General features: G+C 47.4%; 1 protein-coding gene across 2 annotated transcripts in view; it reads left to right on the top strand.

The window, feature by feature from the left end:
• Nucleotides 1-815: 815 nt before the first annotated feature.
• The window catches only part of CCND2 (cyclin D2), a 36,277-nt gene continuing 17,656 nt past the window's right edge, over nucleotides 816-19,436 (top strand). The window contains exons 1-5 of one of the 2 annotated variants that reach the window (XM_069863264.1): nucleotides 816-896; nucleotides 1,832-2,052; nucleotides 3,488-3,703; nucleotides 6,731-6,890; nucleotides 18,237-18,367. In XM_069863264.1, the coding sequence (XP_069719365.1) occupies nucleotides 1,858-2,052; nucleotides 3,488-3,703; nucleotides 6,731-6,890; nucleotides 18,237-18,367 (702 nt within the window). In that variant the 5' untranslated portion in view covers nucleotides 816-896; nucleotides 1,832-1,857. Of the gene's footprint in view, nucleotides 897-971; nucleotides 1,211-1,831; nucleotides 2,053-3,487; nucleotides 3,704-6,730; nucleotides 6,891-18,236; nucleotides 18,368-19,436 lie in introns of those variants that run through there. The other variant, XM_069863255.1, reaches the window with a different exon arrangement.

The raw sequence follows: 19,436 nt of genomic DNA, 5'->3' as shown, positions 1-19,436 counted from the left end.
GCTGCGCCCGGAGGGTAAGAGGGGCCACACACGGTATCCGGCAGCGCCGTCCCTTCTTTTCAGCCGTGTGCGGGAGCCGCCGGCTTCGTGGACGGGACGAGAGGGGCGTGGATGTGATCTTGCGGGGAGATGCGGCGTGGGGAGCTCGGCTGTCCGGGCTCGTCTCCGCGTCACCGAGGGACGGAGGGGGGCGTCAGGGGGCTGTGGGACGTGGAGTCCTGCGGTCTTTTGGGTGACGAGGGCGCTTGCTCCGGCCGGCGGGTCGCATGCGGGACCGTCCCAGCCGGTGTCTGCAAAAAGCCGGTGCCATCCCTCCCATCCTTTTCGGATGCGGGGGAGCGAGGGCTGGCGTTTGTCTGCCGGCGGGCAGCGACAGCGGCTCCCCCGCCTCCCCCGATGCCGGGGGCGCCCCGGCGGCTCCCAGAACGGGCAGTGCGGTCAGGTGAAGGGGCTCCACCTCGCCCCTTTCCCTCCCGGGCTGCTTTCGATGCCGGCCAGCACCGCGTCCTTAAAATATAATCTGCCCGGTAACAATCAGCGCGCAGCGGCGAGAGCCCCAGAGCTATTGGCTATGCAAATGCAGGGAGGGGAAGCAGCGCCCCAAACTCCCCGCTCACACTTTTAAGGCGGTGTTTCTGCACCCCTGTCCCTCGCCGAGTCCCACCTCCGCGATGCCCGGGGCTGCGGGGGGGGGTGGGGGGTGGGGGGGAACGGTCACCCTGAGCTGCCACCCCGCCGGGGTCGCCGAGCTCCGCGCATCCTCAGGTGGCTCAGCCCCGGATGGCTCTTGTGTGTCCCCCCTTCGGGAGCCCCTGCTCTATCGGAGCAAGCAGCGGCAGAGACTTCGCAAAGCTGACACATTTTGCAGGCGGGGAAGCGACTGCGACGCTGGCGAAGTGCGAGGAGGGTGGAAATCACCCGGTGCGGGACACAACTCCTGTTTCCGTCGTCCCCCCCGCCCCCAGCCAACCTCGCTCCCTCCCTCGCTGCGTTTCCTAGAAAGTCCTATCAATGTGGCCTTGCAGTGCTTGAAACGATTCGCCTGCACGAAACGCGTCTGTGCGCCGGAGGAAGCAGAGTGGTGATGCTTTGCTAGATTTCACCTCGAATTCGTCGCCGAACCCCAACCCCTCGAAGAGCTTTGGGGTCGTCTTTTTGGGGTTTACTGTCAGCGGGGAGTTCCGTCCCCCTCCAGCTGCGGATTAAGGGGGTACCGGAGGGAGGGGAGCGAATCAAGGGCTGGGGGGGGGGGGGCTGAGAAGGGGATGTGGCATCCCGGCCGAGTCACGAAACTTAGTCCTTCGCCCCGACACTTCGCCCTTCGCCCCCATAGCCTCGATGGAGCCCTCAGTTTCTCCCAATAAGAAAAGGGGAGGGTAGATTCAGACGGCCTCCCGCGGGAGGAGCGCGGAGCGGATTTCATTCGGTCGCTGGAAGGAAGAAAAAGAAGCTGTCATTTGTGTGTGTGTCCCTATACGAGGGCCTCCTGGTTCCTTGTTAGCTTATAGAGAGAGGAAAAAAAACCCAAAAACAACACCCGCGTTTGATGTTACGTCTGACCAGCTGCTGTTCTCCATAATAACAAGAGAGAGAGAACTGCCTGCCCCGCGAGTTGCGTCACTTTGCCTCAACTTTAGGCTAGAAATCAAGAGAGGGAGAGACTAGTTTCAAGGGAGGCAGGAACGAGCTATAAAACCCTGCCGTCTTCCTCCCACCCACCCACCGCTCCTCCTTTACCCCTCTCCTTTTCCCCACCCCCTTTCCCCCCTCCGAAAAAAAAATCAAAAAAAAACCCAAAAAAATCCACCAAAAAAAAGACTTTTTCCATCAGAGAAAGAGGGAGATCTCTTTGGAAACATGGAGCTGCTGTGCTGCGAGGTGGATTCCATGCGGAGAGCTTTGCCTGACCCAAACTTGCTCTACGACGACCGGGTTTTGCACAACTTACTCACCATAGAGGAGAGGTATCTGCCCCAGTGCTCCTACTTCAAGTGCTTCCAGAAAGACATACAGCCCTTCATGAGGAGGATGGTGGCCACTTGGATGCTGGAGGTTTGTAGCCCGGCGCATTCCCCCCCCGCCCCCGGGAGCGGTGCTGACCGAGGTGGGGGCAGGCACCTCGCCTGGTACCCTTTCCCTCTGCCTGGGGGTTTGGGGGTTCTTCTTGTCCCGGTCCCCCCTTCTCCCCCCTCCCAAGCTCGCCCGGTGCGGGGCGGTGGGGGAAAGGGCGCGGGGAGCATCCGCAGCCCCGCGGGGGAAATCGCCCCTTCCTGGGGGGACAAAGCGGGGTGCGGAGAGGAGGAGGTGGGGGGGTGGGGGAGCTGGGAAAGTTATTTGCAATTAAAAAAGCAAAGAAAAGCCGTCTCCGGTTGCAGCCGGCCGGGAGCGCTTGGGATTGAGGCTTTTCTGGCCGAGGGAGCTGCGCCCGGGGCAGAGCGAGGGACAGGGGGTTCCCGGTGCCCGCCTCGGTTTTGCCCAGCGAGGCTTTCATGCCCACGTATGCAGTGGCGAGGACGTGCCCCTTTTTTTTTCGCCATGTTACGTTGCATGCAACCCTGCTCGAAGGCGCCGAGCCCGTCCTGCCCCACTGCTTTCCAAGAAGGGGCTCGGAAACGCCCCCCATCTCGCTGCCCGCCGGCCGGCCCGGGGCTGCAGGGGCAGCGAACCCCCACCTCCCGAACCCCGAGCCGGCAGGAGGGCCCGGATCCCCGCAGCATCGCCTGCCTTTCCCCGGCCCCACCGCCCATCCTTTGCCCCCTCGGATCTCCTTTGGGGGAGACCTTCCCAGGACCAAACCTCCCGGGTTGCAAAGAGCAGACCCGGCGCTTGGTTTTCATGTGCGATTTGTGCTTTTTCTCCCTTGCCTCGATTTTTGGTAAATTTTTGAAATCATTTTTATTGCGCTCGCTCCTGCTCGAAAGGATTCGGGCTGCTCGGGCTCTCCCCACCCCACTTCGTCCTCGCTGTCTCTCCCGTCCTTCCCTCCCCCTCCCCCGGCGGATCGGGGGTCGGGGCTGCGGGACGCCCCTCGGGGAAATTTTTACAATTGTCAGAAACGGTAGGGGATCGTCCCGGGATGCCACCGGCACCGAAACCGGGACCCCCGAGTAGGTTTTGATATTTTTTATCGATTTTTTGAAAATATGACGAAATAAAAAAAAAAGAAATTGCGTCGCAAGGAAAAAAAAAAGTCGGAGGCTGCTCTCTTGCTGCTGGATGGTGCTTTTCGGTTCTCCCACACAGTGTCTTGAATTCATTTCTTACTGAATGAACTGAGGGAATGTGAAAGCCGATTGACAGCCTTCCCACCCTCTCCAGCGATCTCCCCCTCCCCCAAAATTTAGCTCCACGGGAAACAAAAATCGCAGGAGCCATTGCAGGGGGGGCAGTGGTCTGTTTGGTGGGATCACTCATTTATTTCTTTTTTCCCCTCTTGTCTCTTCCCCACCTGCCCCTCCCAACCTCTCCCCACGCTCCTCGCTTGCAGGTCTGTGAAGAGCAGAAGTGCGAAGAAGAAGTTTTCCCTCTGGCCATGAATTACTTGGACAGATTCTTAGCTGTGGTGCCCACTCGAAAGTGCCATCTGCAGCTGCTGGGGGCAGTGTGCATGTTCCTGGCCTCCAAGCTGAAAGAGACAATCCCCCTCACAGCCGAGAAGCTGTGCATATATACGGACAATTCCATCAACCCCCAAGAGCTGCTGGTAAGCAGCCCCCTGCCGCCATTTCTCCATCACCTCTTGCGCTGCCAGCCGCCTCCTTCCCTCTCCTTTTCTTGCATGGCAAGCCAGCACTTTTGCCACTGTTTAAAAAATCGTGGGTTTCACGATTTTGTTTGTTTGTTTTTGTTTTTTCTTTTATGCATTCAGCGAATTGTCTAAAAGCGTGAAAGACTCGGTCGACCTGAGCAGCCAGGTCTGGTGGGAGGTGTCCCTTCCCATGGGAGGTGTCCCAACCCATGGCAAAGGCGTCGGAGCCTGAGATGGTCTTTAAGGTCCCTTCCAACTCAGACCATTCCACTATTCTTAAGACCTGAAGCTGCAGGCACGCGGTGCTGGGGCACACGGGACCTCGCCGGTTCCGTCTCCTCCAGGGCCGCCCCGCCGAGGGGCGCTCAGACCCGCTCCCCGCCTCCTTCCGAGGGGGCCGGGGCCGGGGTTCGCCGCCCCCCCTCCACGTGTCCCCGCCGCGGGTGCGGGTGTCCCTGTGGGTGTCCCTGCGGGGGCCCCCGCCGGGGGCGCGGGGGCTGGGGAGAAGGAGGCACACGTGCGCGAAGCGGCGCGGTAGCGCCACCTGGCGGCAGACACGCGGCGGTGCAGGGCGAGACTGCACCTCGCCACCTGGGGTGGAGGGGGGGGCGAAGCGAGGGGCAGCGTCCCCAGGCAGGGGTCATGCATGGGTAGCGGGGGGTGGTCCCCGTCTCGGAGAAGCCCGGTGGGGGATTTAGCTGCCGGGTGGCACCTAGGAAAGCTCAGGTGGCAGTGGATTAGTGGCTGGGTTTGTCACCTGCAAGCGGCGGGTGAATGGTTGGGTTTGTCACCTGGGAAGCAGCCGGTGAATGGCTGGATCTGTCACTTGAAGCAGCGGCTGAAGGGCTGTGTTTGTCAGCTGGGAAGCATTGGGTGGATGGTTGGGTTTGTTCCTTGGAAACAGTGGGTGAATTGTTGGGTTTGTCACTGGGAAGCAGCAGGTGGATGGCTGGGTTTTTCACCTGGGAGGCAGCTGGTGAGTGGTTGGTTGGGTTTGTCATTGGGAGGCTATGGGTGAATGGCTGGGTTTGTCATCTGGGAAGTAACAGGTGGATGGTTGGGTTTGCCACTTGGGAAGCTGTGCTCCTGCTCCTGTGGTGCTTACGAATGTACTTCCCTGTAGTTTTAACAATGAGCTAGGCAATAAGATGAAAATTGAGCCTGGTTAAACATCACTGTGAGTCATGTCCCGTGGTAGGACTTCTCCAATGTCCAGTTTGGACATAGTGAAAGCAGAAACAAAAAGAATCAAATTTTTTTTATGGAATAAATAATATTTGCAAAGTGCCTTGTGGTACAGTGTGCTAGAGGAGTATTTAAGACTCTGAGTGAAATGTATGTTCAGGCAGATAGCTTTATTCTCACAGGTCCTGGTGGGTGCATGTAGACAGCCGAATCCCAGGAGGCTTTCTCCTGTGAGTCACTGGGTGAAGGCAATGGGAATTCCCCCTGGGGGAGAGGTTGTCTGCTCATGCTTCTGCATGGTAAAAAGCTTTACACTGCAAACCTTGCCATGGCTGTCACAGATGTGAGGTCCCACGGGGGGTATGGACTGCTAGGGGAAGTGCCTTGGGCTCCACACAAGAAGGTGTGGAACAACAGGCCTACTTTTTTGTGCCATATGGATTTAGGCATGTGCTTCACTGTGTTCAGTCTTCTAGATTAAGTGTTCTTCTGTACCAAAATCTGTCGCATTAGTAATGTTGGGAAGGTTGGTCCTTAGTTAATGTAATTACTATTACGTTCAAACATCTAACAGGTTTTCTTGAGAAAGAACAAAACAACATCTGGTTTCTGGGGGCTTTTACATATGTGAATGTGAGATTTTTTTGAGCTATGGAGGATGCTGTCATAATCCAGTAGGAATGTCTGAAGGAAAGTGACTTGCTGTTAGAGAGGGCATCTGTTCAGAGAAACAACTGCAGAAATGGCATTTTGGGGTCCATATTTATGGTTTCTCGGCAATGCTGGTTGACCTCTCCTTGGCTGCAAAATTAAAGGACTTTCTTTCAACTTGCCAACTCTACAAGCTTAGCTGGGGCTCCCTGCCGTGCTGGGCTCCACCAGGCTCATGCATCATCAGGACTGAAGAATCAGTGCATGGAATTTAGTTAATAGCTAGTAGTTGATGCATGAGAAAGAAAGAAGTCCAAGGTCTGAATGTTGTTCACTCTGCTTGGCACTGTAAGGTATTCAAAACTTATTTTAGACATTAAAGCATGCAGGTCTATCCCTGCTTGAACCCCGTGGCCGGATCTGTTGATTAAGGTACCATTTCTACGTGTAGTCACATTGCAGGGAATGGCTAGTAGTTACATGCACGCCCAAGCTTTCCTTTGGTTTCACTGGGAGTTTGGGTCGTACAAAGAATGTGGGAATAGATTCTACATGATCTATTCACAGATAATTTACGTATGCATTTCCTTTCTGCAGAGCCTGTCTTAGAGTGTTCTGAGCACCATCAGGTTTATCTACAGGAGCTTTTGAATGCAGTTTTGGGAGAGATGCCATCAAGCTAACTTCTCCAGTTATGAAAAAAAAGAATGTGTAGTTAGGTTATTTTTGTGCCTGGTTATCCCTGGGGCTTTAAATGGCTATGTAGTAAGGACTACAGTCATTTAAAAGAAGTTACTAGGAAAGGACTACAGTGACCTTGGCAATATCTAATTGCAGGCTAAACTTTCTGGGTGGGCATTCAGCGCTGGATACAAAAAAAAAAAAGGAAAATCTTGGCAGGAGCTGCCAGGTCTCATTATTTTCATTAGAGCTTGATATTTCCAGTGTTCAAAACCAATATTATTGAAGTCAACAACTTCAAAGCAGTAGGGGTATAGAGAAAGAAAAGTTTGAGCAAAACTGATTTAGCAGTGATATAATTACAATCAGAGAAATAAATGAATTATAAATGAATTGAGATTTCCTTCAGGTTTGCTTACGGCTTTTCTTGTCTTCTCCCTTCCCTGTCCCCGTCCTCCTCTGCAGGAATGGGAGTTGGTGGTGCTGGGGAAGTTGAAGTGGAACCTTGCAGCCATCACCCCACATGATTTCATTGAACACATCCTAAGGAAGCTGCCTCTACCTAAAGACAAGTTGCTTTTGATCCGGAAGCATGCACAGACATTCATTGCTCTGTGTGCCACAGGTAGGCCAAGGTGCTCCGTATGCATCTGCTACTTGCTGCGTGGTTGAAAGGGCAGAAAACAGGGGAGGGGCCATTTATCGGGGAGTGTAGGGATAGGATGAGGAGCAACTGTTTTAAGCTGAAAGAAGGGAAATTTAGATTAGATATCAAGAAAAAAAATTGCCTGTGAGGGTGGTGAGGCAGTGGCACAGGTTGCCCAGGGAAACTGTGGCTGCCCCCTCCCTGGAGGTGTTCCAATGCCAGATTGGATGGGGCTTTGAGCAACCTGGTCTGGTGTGAATGAGGCATCCGCACCCATGGCAGGGGGGTAGAATTGGATGATCTTTAAGGTCCCTTCCAACCCAAACCTTTCTGTGATTCTGTGATTTGTCACTGGTGATGCAAGGGCTTTTCATTCCATCTGTTCTTACGCAGTGGAGGAAGAGTGGTTCAAGCCAGTGAGACTGTTTGCAAAGGGCATTGTGAAGCAAGCTCCAAAACTGCATATAAAGAGTGTTTTTGCAGTCAGGAGCCATAGTAGAGTTGCAGTCCTGCTCCTATGAACACGTGTGGGGCTTTTGTGATAAAGTCAGTAAGACTGGATTAGACCGTATGATTTTTTACTTTGCCCGTGCCCTAATTTTATTCCAAGGGCCCCAGATCATTCGTAAGGATAGATATGGAACAGCCAAAATGCTAGAAATTATGGCAAGTTAGCCCAAAATGCGCTGGGGTAATGCATTAAATTACTGTGTTTGTAAAATCTTCATTAACTGGATGCTATCTACATAGAAGGTAAAGATTTGTTTCTGAACGTGTGTGGGATTTTACCACATTACTGCAGTATAGAGAATGACGATGTAAGAAGTAATTTTTTTTTAAAGATAGAATTTTTTCTCTAACTTCGCTCCAAGAAGGCAGTGAAACTTGTCCATTTTGAAGGGAACCGTTACATTTGCCTTTTGTTGTATGTTTGGCCAAATACAGTTTCTGGAGATATAGATGAGAATAACTACTTCTGTGGAAAAGAGGCTTTCAATTTATACCCATCTACAAAACAGTGGGTTTCGTTTGGTTGGTTTTTTATCCCAATGATTTTTAGAAAATAAGGGCATTTTAATTTTCACCTAAAGGATTAACAGGTAGACCACTTCTTGGAAGTTAGACCTGGAACACATACAGTGTTTTCCAGGGTTGTTATCAAGTGGTATTCGGCTCAATGTTTGCATTCACTACAGTTTGACATACCTAGTCCTTTGTGATAGGAGCGGTTCTGCCTGTGTGTCTGCAGAGGGAAAAGGAAGATGGCATGTAGCTTTTGAGTATGAACGTCTACTACTATGCCTGCTTATCAATGTTTGAGATGTAGTGACTGCTTTTATGACTTAGGCCAGTTTTGTCTACATCAGTCAGTCTGTTCAAGAGAATCTTAGCATGGGCTGAGTTAGGGTACTTGACTTTTTGGTTACCAAGATGGTCAAGCTTCTCCTTCTTTTCCCACTGCCACGTGATTCTTTTCAGGCAAAAGGCCACAGGACTCAATAGAAATATTGCTTAAAGTCTGCAGGATCGCTCTTGGTAATTCATCAGACATTTCTGTACTAGTGGATTTTACTTTAGTATCGACCTGTTACGTCACCTTTGCCTTCTTTCTTTTGCTTTCTTCTTTTACTCAGAGTTCATTCACACTGCCTTTTTTTCTTATAAAGATGGCCTTTCCTGTGGGCATTTCTCTGGATCCTCAGAACACCATTAGCCGTCAGCCTCCAGCATACCTGGATATTGTCTTCCAGACCAGATCATTTTTCCCTCTCTTTTGCTGCTTTTGCCTTCTATGATAGTGTTTCCCTTTGTTTTGTTTTATCCAAAATAACTTTTTCTTGAGTGACATAGATGTAATTATGATTGAACTTTTCAAATTCAGGTCTGTAATCCTTTGCCCTTGCAGTTTTCAGTATAATCAAACTATTACGGGACTGTGGGCTTTCCAAGTCCATGGCTTCTTACAACCTTTTTTCTATTAATTTTTTGATGGTTAGCTCCGTGCTTTACTAGTCCTTCTCCTGAGAGTCAGGACATCATCATCTTCTTTCCACATCTTAGTCCCAACATGCACTTTTCTCCTGTGTTTTTCCTGTGTGATCTGCTACTCAAGTTACGTGTCTCCAGTGCATGAACTGAAGTCCTTTACCTGTAATTTAAAGAGGCAATGGGTCAGAGTTTCTTTTCTTACAAGTGAAATACATAATTAATTGCATAAGGAGCTTTCCGAGAGACAGGGCACCATGTTGCTAGCTGTGGATTTTCTTTTCTTCTCATCCTGCTCTCCACAGACAGCTGTGTTGGCATTTTGTTTGGAGGAGGACCCACAGCCAATTGCAGTTTCAAAAGCAAATGTCTTATTCAAGCCCTCACTCCCAGTTTTCTACCTCATTCACAGTTTACTAGCAAGCTACTTCTCCCACATGGAACTGTCATGTTATTACGACTCTACTTCCATTTCACTGCTGCTTTCTCAAAGTTGTTCTTACTGTCTGTGGTGAAGAAAAGCCCCTTCTCATCAGTCTTCCTTCCAGATCAGTTGTCATTTCCTTTTCTTGTCCTGGTTGTCGGAGAGCTCTCATCGGCTGCTATGTTTCTTCTTTCTCCCTCAAAGCTTCTGCTCTCTGCCAGCTCAGGCTAAGCCTGATGTTTCATTTCTCCATTTGGCTTCTTTCAGTGAGAAATGTGTGGTTTGGGCCCATTTTTGGCTCTTCACTGGAACCAGACCTGACCTCACTGGTTAGCTTACAGCTCTGGTCTGGAGCATAGTATTGAATATTTTTTTATCTGCTAATTCATCTAAGTGCAGTTTTCTCTACTCTCAAATCCTTCTTTAGTGTATCGTGCAAAATATGGCATATACTGTTTTTTTCTCCTCTAGCCTGAGTTCTTCTTCACCAAATGCTCTATTTTAATTTGCTAGGAAAAGCTTTATGCCAGAAATTCCCAAGTGTTCCCTGCCTTTTCAATGCCAGCTGGGATCTTGGTCCTTCAATACTTTATGTGAGCAGAGATGGAAGCAACCATTGACAATTCTGGATGTTGTGCTGTATCTATAGGATGATTTTGGTAGTCTTCTCTATTCTCCTTTCCATTTGAATGTTATACAAAAGATGGTGGTGTGAGAGTCTTTTATGTATTTCTCCCAGTTATGTTTTATCATATTGTCATTCTGTCTATCTTTATTTTGAGCAAGCTTTATTTCTGAAGCAAGCTTCATGGATACAAATCTACAGCCTCTCCCTAGTCCTTGTAGTGATTAATGATTCACACGAGCATCACTGAAACTGGAATGCATCCCTTGTTGCCCTTAGTCCCATCTGAACATACAGCTGCTAAGCAAGACAGAAGCTTATTCCTTGAATAAAAAGTTGCCTCTTTCCCCTGTTCTGCACTCAAAATTCTTTCAGGAGCCTGCTTTGCCACTGGAAGGGGCCAAAAGCTGTGTCTGCTTGCAGCCCATTCCAGCCATCATTAAGTGAGAATCTGTTGGCTGGGAATTGCTTGTGTGTAGGCCAGCTTTCTTCAAGCTGCCTTGCTCACTGCGCAGTAAGAATGTATGGATTGACATTCACAGGCATAGCCTGGTCTGTCATGATGTCATTTGTTTTCTTATCCTTCTGGTGGCTCCTCATGTAAGCTATAACCTCCATCAGGATTCTTCTGAATTTTAAAGGCACTAAAAGGCTGAATCTGGACCCCTTATCCTTAGAGTATAGCTTGGCAAAATTGATGTTTACCGCTTTTTCAGCTTGAGATGTTCCTGTTTACCTGTGAGACCAATGGACATCATCCTTCTTCAGCTTTCTAGGATCCTGTCACTTTCCTGCTCTGACCCTACCTCTATCTGTTCATTGTTTTGCACCCTTTGTCCCTCCTCTGTCTCTTCACACAGGGCTCCATGCTTTGGAAAGGCATTCTCTGGGGTTACCTGTTTGCTTGTATGTGCTGTGCTCTCAAGACAGGGAACCATACCTGGAGGAGTGGGAAGGGGCACTGGCTACAGAGCTGCTACCAGGCAAAAGAAAGAGAGTGCGTGATTTCCTTGATTTCAGGGTGCCCTTCATTTTTTCTTTTTTTTCCAGGCAGTTCAGAGTCACATAAGCCCAGCTACTCCCTTGAATTACTCTGTCTCGTTGGAGGCTGCGCATGCCGCTGTTTTGGTGCAGGATACTCTTTTTTTATGTCAAAGCATGTAAGGGGATGGGTTTGGAGGGAGGACAGATTGTGTAAGTCATGCTTTCAAGAAGAGCTGTGCGTCTGTGAACACAAGCTGTAATGGAGAGACTAATCTCAATGAGGAGGTTTTCAGTGTTTAAGTGGAATGGAAAACTTGGAAGCAAAAAGCTTTGCAGACTTGCAGAGACAGAAGGCAATTTGTGTAGATCCCTAGACTCAGCCGTTTGCGTAGTCTTTTCTTGTGCTTCAGCTGGGTGGTATGGCAGGTGAGATGTTCCCATGATGGGTACAATGCAGCATCTCATAGACCTGTGGCTTTTAAAGCCTATGTCTGCAGAGGCTGAGAAAAAGGAGGAAAATTTCAGCTTTAAGTCCGTTCTGTACAGTGTGCCAAACTTCTGCCCACTGTCTCTGGGTCATTAATCATCTACATTTGAAAGCTGAGAGGGCTTTTTTTAACTTCTGGGCCAAAACCTGGGTTCTTACTCAGACAGAAGTTCTGTGTAAGTCAATGAGAGTGTTGTCTGAGAAAAGACTGCAAATGCAAGATGGAGCCCACAACCCTAGTGATCTGGAGGGTAACCACACAGAATGCTTTGTAACACCAAAAGGCATGTTTGGTCCTCAGGACTCCTTCTGGGCAAGTCTACTCTCCATCCTTCCTACAGCTAATGTAGGAGCTATTAGGCTCTGTCCTGCAGAGGATAAAGGTGTGATACAAGTTTTGTTGGGTACCTGTTCTTTCTAGAAGGAAAGAAGGAAGTCCACAGAGGCTTCGTTGTGTGGATTAATCTCTCAGAAACAAAATACTAGTTGCAAAGTGATAGTGGTTGCACAAATGCTTCTTGTATGGCAGAGGAAAGAATAATCCCCATTAATTTCTTGCCATAGGAAAGAAGACTCTTCCTTGTTCCTGGGAGAGGCGGCTCCTATCAGTATACTGAGCTTTCCAGCAAAATGAAGCTACATGAACCATGGAAGCTCCATTAAGAAGCAAGCAGGGCCTGGGGAGTGCTGCGTATAAGCAGACTCACTCCTTAAGTTGTAGGACCCATCAGATCTGGGAAGATGAGGTGGCAGGAAATGGAGGAAGAGAGACTTTGCTGATGCAAGCCAGTGTAATTCCTGTGCTGCTGGATAAGTTGTCGTCCTTCCTACCAGCTGCAGATCTGACCCTTTTATGGTTCAGGCACTTACATAACCCTGATCCTTAGGCTTCCTTAGTGAAGGTGTAGAACAAGTGTAAATAGCAACCAGTGCAAACAGTTGTTCAGATATAGTTTATGATCAGCTAATAAGCATGATGTACTGAGTGTATATGATGTACTTTACTTAGGGTGCTCAATGTATTTTACTATCTCGACCTCACTTGAATGGTTGTGGTGTAGCATTAGTATTTAGGACACATTAGAACCATTTGTATAAAGGCACTGCCTCGCTGTAGCCCAGGAACAGAATTAGGTGTCTGCCCGCCTGCCTACTTGAAGAATAGAAGCAGGTCTGCCTGCTGTTTTTCTGGACAGTTTTTTCTTTGATGATACTTGGCACTGCCATGCTCTCTTTTGAAGGGCTGAGAGTCATCTGGTTTTGCCTTGAAAAGCAAAGATAGTTATCATGGGTAAAAATTGCTGTATCTTGTAAAAATGTCAGAGCAAGAGAAAAAAAATGGTCAATGCAGTTAAACCAAACAGCATTTAAAAAAAAAAAAAAAAAGTAGCATACTGATGCTGGAATTGCATTTGGATCAAAACAGGCAAGAATTAAATTAACTACTTGCATTGTTTCCCTTAGACTTTTCTTTTAAACTTACCCAGTAAAATATAGATCCATGTTTGTCCTTGTAGTAAAGTCACTGTCTGGGTGAAGTTTATAAACCAGTACTGATGGCTGTCATCTGTTCTCCTCATGGAAGTAACATTCCTTTCCTTCTCTGCCCACCCTCCCACTCCCCACCCCCCACCCGCCCCGCCTGAAAGCGCTATCTTCCTCCAGATGGGTTTCCAATTGTCCATTTGCAACTCTGAAAATAAACCTCTATGAAATTATAGAGATTAAAGCTGTCTGTTAAAGAACACAACTTGCACCCAGAGCAGTAACAAGGGTCATTGTAAGAAGGTAGAGTTCCTACCTGGCTTTGGCACAACAAGCACATTCAGCTTGGATATTTGTTAGTGCTCTTTTCCTTCCGGCAGTTTTCATTTATTGGCTGTGAGTTAGGTCTTCCCCTTGCAGGACCTCTCTGGGTTCCTGATTCCAGTTCCGTCCTGTTTTAAACTGACTGTCAAACTTGCATTTTTCTGAGCGCGGAGGTAGTGAAATCCACAGGAAGAGGGAAAAGCCAGCAAAACAGCTCATCTGCAGTGCGCGGGGTCCTAGAACCTGGCCATCTCCTATGTGTGCTGCACCAGCACAAAAACATCCTTGACATGTGCGTATGTTCGGCCTGGGCTGTGTTAGCTCCAGTGTTCATACAATCATAGAATCATAGAATCACCAGGTTGGAAGAGACCCACCGGATCATTGAGTCCAACCATTCCTATCAAACACCAAACCATGCCCCTGAAGCAGGGTGTGGGTTTGGGATAACCTGTGTTTGCTTGATGACTCCGGCTGCCAGGTTCAGAGGCAGCTGTGTTCAAAAAGGCACTGTTTCTTATGCTGGCTTTTTTATCTTCAACAGTGAAGACAGTGAGGTTGTGCAAGGTTGATCCATTGTTTTTAAGTTCCTTTAGAAAGAAAGTGATTCTGAAATGGGGATGGGGCTGTTTCTGGTGTTTATTGCCTGGGAACAGAAGGTAAAAGGAATCCTGCTTTTTAACAACCCATTTCTTCCTTGAAACATTGATCTGCTTAGATTCCTGTAGAGTACACGTTGTTGCACTACTCCTCTGACTTTTAACGAAACCGACTCTTTTGTACTTTCCAACAGAATTGCACAATTCACAATAAGGTTGGAGTGAGAGTGTGTCTTCAGTGCAGGCTCTGGATGCCCGTTAACCCAGACTGCACATAGGTCCTAAAGAAGGGTTTAGCCCATGACCTTGTTTCAGATGGCCAGTAAGAAGTGTTTTTTATAATATTCCCTCTGTAATTCGGAGTTCATCATCTCCAACAAGAATTTAAAGTAAAAGCATAAGTCAAATGTTCAAGTCCTCTCTTCCCCTTTTTTATTTTGGTCTTTTAAAAAAAAATCTCAGGGTAAGCTTGTAACTTAATTCTGAGAGCGATTTTACCTGGACAAAAACTGAGTAATAATATTGGGACTTGGCTTCTCATCACTGAGGAAGCAGAGATAAGAGGTTTATAATTGAAAATAATGTGTAAAAAGCTTGTTTTGAATTTCTTGATGGAATGTAAGGGACTCGGAGGGGGTTCTGCATCCTCTCAGATGCGGTACTTAATGTTTATGCTTTCATTGCACCTTGACAAACATTTCACGTAGTTATTGCTTTGCTTGAATATGGAAATATGTTAATTACAGCCTTTATACTGCTGCCTGCTCTTTTCCTCAGCCTTTTCTATTCAACCCTCTAGGTGGCCCAGCACAATGTGGCTTCTTTTCTTTCAGTGAGCTCTTTCCAGACTAATAGGGTCCAGGGTGATGTGGAGAACCATGTGCACAAAATTGGTGCACCACCCCCCATCTCTTTGTGGGCATGTCAGGTTAAATTCATATCAGCAGGAGGGTCACTGCCATGGTTTTCTATAGCGCGAGATGAGGTGATGACTTCAGACAATGGTGCCACACTCTCCAGTTGGAGACATTTGCCTCACCAGTTGCAGTAGTTAATTAATATGCTAAAAATAGAAGCCAGTGATACAAATCGCTGCCTGTTGTACAACAAAGACTGGGCATGTGTAGCTTTGATAGCCAAGTTTATGGTGCTTGTTATGGAGGGCAGTTAGTTTAGAGCTAGAGGCAATGTAAGACTTTCTGGATGCTGAGCTTTAGTCACTCTGGGCCTCTGGCCATTCGCTCGCTGTCTCATTTGCATTATGAATGACATTAAGGGAACTAACAAGGTTATTGGGCATAGAAATGTTCTCATGTGACCCCACGTGGAAGCAGACCTACAGCAGTGCTAGCTGGCAGGGGCACTGTGGCTCTTTATTCGGCTTCCTAGGAAGACAGTTTCTGGATGTAGATCTAAAATCAACCATGAGAAAAATGGTATTTGGATAATGTGAAGGTCTTGATGCAAGCCCCTAGGAGGCAAGGAGGTTCAGAGGGCAGGCAGAAGCTGTGTCCTTCACTCAAGTTGCCATGCCTGGCCAGTCCTGAGTGTTGGGTTCAAGACATGGGAGCTCCCTGTTACTTGGGTCTCACCAGCAGCTGCTCAGTGCTGGGTGAAGCTGCTCCGTGGCAGCTCAGTGACCATGCGTGAGAACGTGGGTCCATCTGGGCCTTTGAGTAGGTCTGTTTCACCCTGCTGCTGGCACAAATGATGGATGGGAGAGGGTCGACTTTCCTTCTCACCCACTGCATTGTAGCTTCCATTGGGACCGTCCAAACATTGGCAGAGTTCGAGAGGTTTCACACCATCTTTTTACTATATCTTCCCTCAAACTCAAGAAAAGGAGGGGTAAATTATGGAAAGTCCCTTGCCACTCATAGTTCCCATGCATAGGAGTGGGTTTGGTAGGGCCAAATATTAAGTGTGGGAGTCACTTCCCAATTTAGGGCCATGTTGACCTCATTCACACCAATACAATTATACAGTATTTGTGAACCCAAGCAAATGCAGTGTGTACAAGAGGAGAAACAGACCTGCAGAGATGTAGTTTGCTTTAATTTATCCCTTCTCTAAAGAAATCAGTTGGATTGCTGGTGAATCACTCTGTGTAGATGAGAGCAGATTTGGGGGACACTACATCTCTTCCATAAATGTTTGAACTTTCTTAGATTTTATAGACATTTGTTTTTTGCTCCATGGACGAGGAGGAAGCACTGGACAGTCACACAAGCACATAAACATTCATGACCTTTATAAGAGCTTCTCCTTATCAGAGTCTTTTAACCATTCCTGGCTTTGATATTGGACTTTGTAAACAGGTTGCCCGTTGGAATTTGTACACTGGTAGCCCAGTTATCACAGTTCTTCTGTGGACCCACTGGCTACCAGATGAACCCACAGCAATGAGCTACTGCAGCAGCCACCCAGAGCCAAGTCCTGGGGTCCCCTGTCAGTAGCAGTGGGTAAGAAGAGAAGTAGAATGGCATAAACCAAAGGCTGTTGCAAGAGCTTAAAATGTCACTGTATTTATGGCCCGGTCTTGAGGTCTGTTCCAATGATAAGTGTGGCCACCAGCTGAGGCACTGGGGATGGGGACAGCTCTGTGGGTAGAGCATGTGGCATGTGTCAAGTAGCCTTATTTATTTTCCTTGGTCCTGCATTTACCAGGCTGGATGATGTTAGCCCTTATGTATGTGAGTAAAACATCATGAGCAAAAGCAGTTGTGATTGTGGAAGTGCGGTTCCTGCTGTGCTGAGATCAACACCCTTACGGTTGTGTCCTGCCCTAATAAGTATGAGTCAAGACTCTGGACTAACTCATCAGTGGGGCCAATATGACTTAATTTCCGAGATCATCAGATTTCCTAGGTACAGTGGATTTTTAGTATTGCAGTAGTAATTAATTATTAATTCTATAATAATGACATGCATAATTATTATAATACTAGAATATATATATTTTACAATAATAATTCATTGCTTCTGTTGGTGGGAATTTGCTCCTTCAGAAGTGGCTGTCAGAGTGTGAGCGCTCCTGGTAGGAAGGACAGTGGACTTCAGCAGCGTACAGTGGTGGGCTTGCAGTTGATCACCTCCTCATAGCATTCTGAGACAGTCGAATCCATGTAAGAATTTCTCTCTCCAATTCTACCATCCCCCCTCCAGTGCATCTGGATGAACGTTAACGATTTGATTCCCGTTCTTACCTGACTACTTCATTCCTCATGGGTCCCAGGGACATACTACAGCCTGGAGAAGGAACATACTGTCTCCACAGAGATTGCAGTATCTGCCAGCTCAGAGTCTGGGAGGCTGAAAACAACTCTCCATGTGTCTAAAGCTTGGGCAGTTATGCAGACATAACAGTGTTACAGAATTTGTACTAGCTGAAGAGAGGAGGCTTGGGATCTGCCCTTAACAGGACAGTTTTCTGTAACAATTTATTTCTATAAGTAGACTGAATATATTGTTCGTGGTTTATTTCTTTTAAAGTATCACTTGGGTTTCCTCTTCCTTCTCTTGCAGTCCTTCCAATGAAAACTGGTAGAGAAAGGTTTGTTAATGAGTTATTGTTGAACCAAAAAACTTGCAACCCAAAGTACTTTTTAGGAGAATATTAGGGAACTAGAAGATCTCCTGGAAACGTTATTTAGTAAGATGTGCCAATAAGCCAGTGCCTATAGCAGTATCATAAAGCATAAAATTGCCTTATAAAGTTTGCAAGAACTTTCAGTTTTATTTTATTTTTCTCCTGATCTTCACAAATGTGAGAGAGGAGGTTTTGAAATATATTTTCAGTTTGTTTCTTAAGAAATAGTAGTAGTGACAAATGTGATCTTTGTTTACTCTTTGATCACGTAGCTATGGGCTGTAAATGTTCTCGCTTCCTAATTGCAAAGGTAGTAAAGATGAAATGTCAATTAAAATCTCTTTCCCCAACAGGTCTTTAAGTGCTTGAGTTAATTAATTCTTTAAAAATTGATGTGACTAAACTCTTAGTTTGGTCCTTTGTGGTAGCTTATTCCAGCTAGTTTTCCAGTTATACAGAGAGCTCTAATGTGACCAAGACCCAGATTTCTGACATAAATTACAGAAACCCTCCTTCTTCTCTTTTCCATTTCTTTAAAACTAGGGAGAGACAATTAAAAGTTGTCCAGGTTTAATTTATGCATCAATGAGGATAAAAGACTGAACCACATTTCCATGTTAATTTGCAGATCTGTTACCCCTGCTTTGACTGCTTGTGATGAGCAGTGTGACTAATGAGCTCTGTCATACCAAAAAGAGTAGCACTTTTCCCTTTCTCCTACTTCCCCGTTTTTTATTCCTGGATGTCGTTTTTTTTATGTTTCTTGCCTCTGATGTTTTTTCTGGTCTGGGCTTGGACTAATTCCCAGATCTGTTCTTGCAGATTTTAACTTTGCCATGTACCCACCATCAATGATAGCAACTGGAAGTGTGGGAGCAGCCATCTGTGGCCTTCAGCTCGATGACAGTGACAGCCTTACGGACCTCCTGGCCAAGATCACAAACACAGACGTGGTGAGTGTCCCACATTGCTCTTCTCCTTTTCACTTATGCGAGTGCAAGGGGGAACCAGGCCATCAAACTTGGCCTAGTCCTGAAAGCCCAGTGCAGTCAAGGAAGGGGGAACTCTCAGAGTAAGCAGGTTGCAAGTGTGGCGCTGGCACCTTGGCTGCTGTGCTTTGGATGTCCAGAGCTCCTTGGCCTCCCAGGACCATTTTTAATTCACACTTTGTTCAGCAGCTTGGTGGGGGAGAGCCTGCTCTGCCCATAGTAGTGTGTTCAGGCTTGCTATAGTAGGAAACCACCTTGGGTACCACCTTGGGTGATGGAGCGAGTAGGCAGACAGCATCCCCTGCGGCATAAGTTAAACCAGTATGTGTCCTGGTCCTGTGTTTGCAATCATGAAACTGCTCTTCTGGCACTCATTGAGGTATCATTTAAAAATCTGTGACTTACCATTTAAAAATCTGTGAAGTGAAAAATTAGCTAATCTTCCAGTACTTGCACAGTGTTGAGGCAGGTGCAACCCAGGCTGTCTGCGTCTATAACTTCACTGAGCTTGCCCCATGAAGGGCATTTCTTGACTTGTCAGAAGGCCCTGTCATCAGTAGGAGAAGTGGATCTCATGGCAATTCAAAAGTGAGTTCTCTGGTTTGGCATCAGCTTCTAGTGGAGACACAAAAAACTCAACCTAACAGCTCTGTACAGCTGTCTCAGCAGAAAGCTGAGGGGACTGAAGGGAGCACTGAGGCTGCCTTCCCTGAGGGTTGGTGCCTCTACCACTGCCAGATTGGTGGGACACTGCAGAGAGACCTTTCACTCCTGCAAATTCTGACTGATCGATTGTTCTATGGATAAACAAGAGTTTCATCTCTTGCAAAGCTGACATGTCTTGCTGTGATGAAATTCACTCAAATGGAAAGAAAACCAGTGAGGCTTTCTGACATGCAGGTCACTAATAAGATAATGTTTGGGGTTTTTTTTACCATAAAAGTATCAGTTTCCAATATGTCCTTCTTAACATCATGTGCTACCTATGAAGCTTTTATTGCCTTCAGTTTGCAGAGTAAATAAATACACAGTA

Source organism: Phaenicophaeus curvirostris, chromosome 1, assembly GCF_032191515.1.
Source record: "Phaenicophaeus curvirostris isolate KB17595 chromosome 1, BPBGC_Pcur_1.0, whole genome shotgun sequence".
NCBI lineage: Eukaryota > Metazoa > Chordata > Aves > Cuculiformes > Cuculidae > Phaenicophaeus > Phaenicophaeus curvirostris.
Note: the sequence above shows the minus strand (reverse complement) of the source record. Positions and strands in the feature narration are given on the sequence as shown.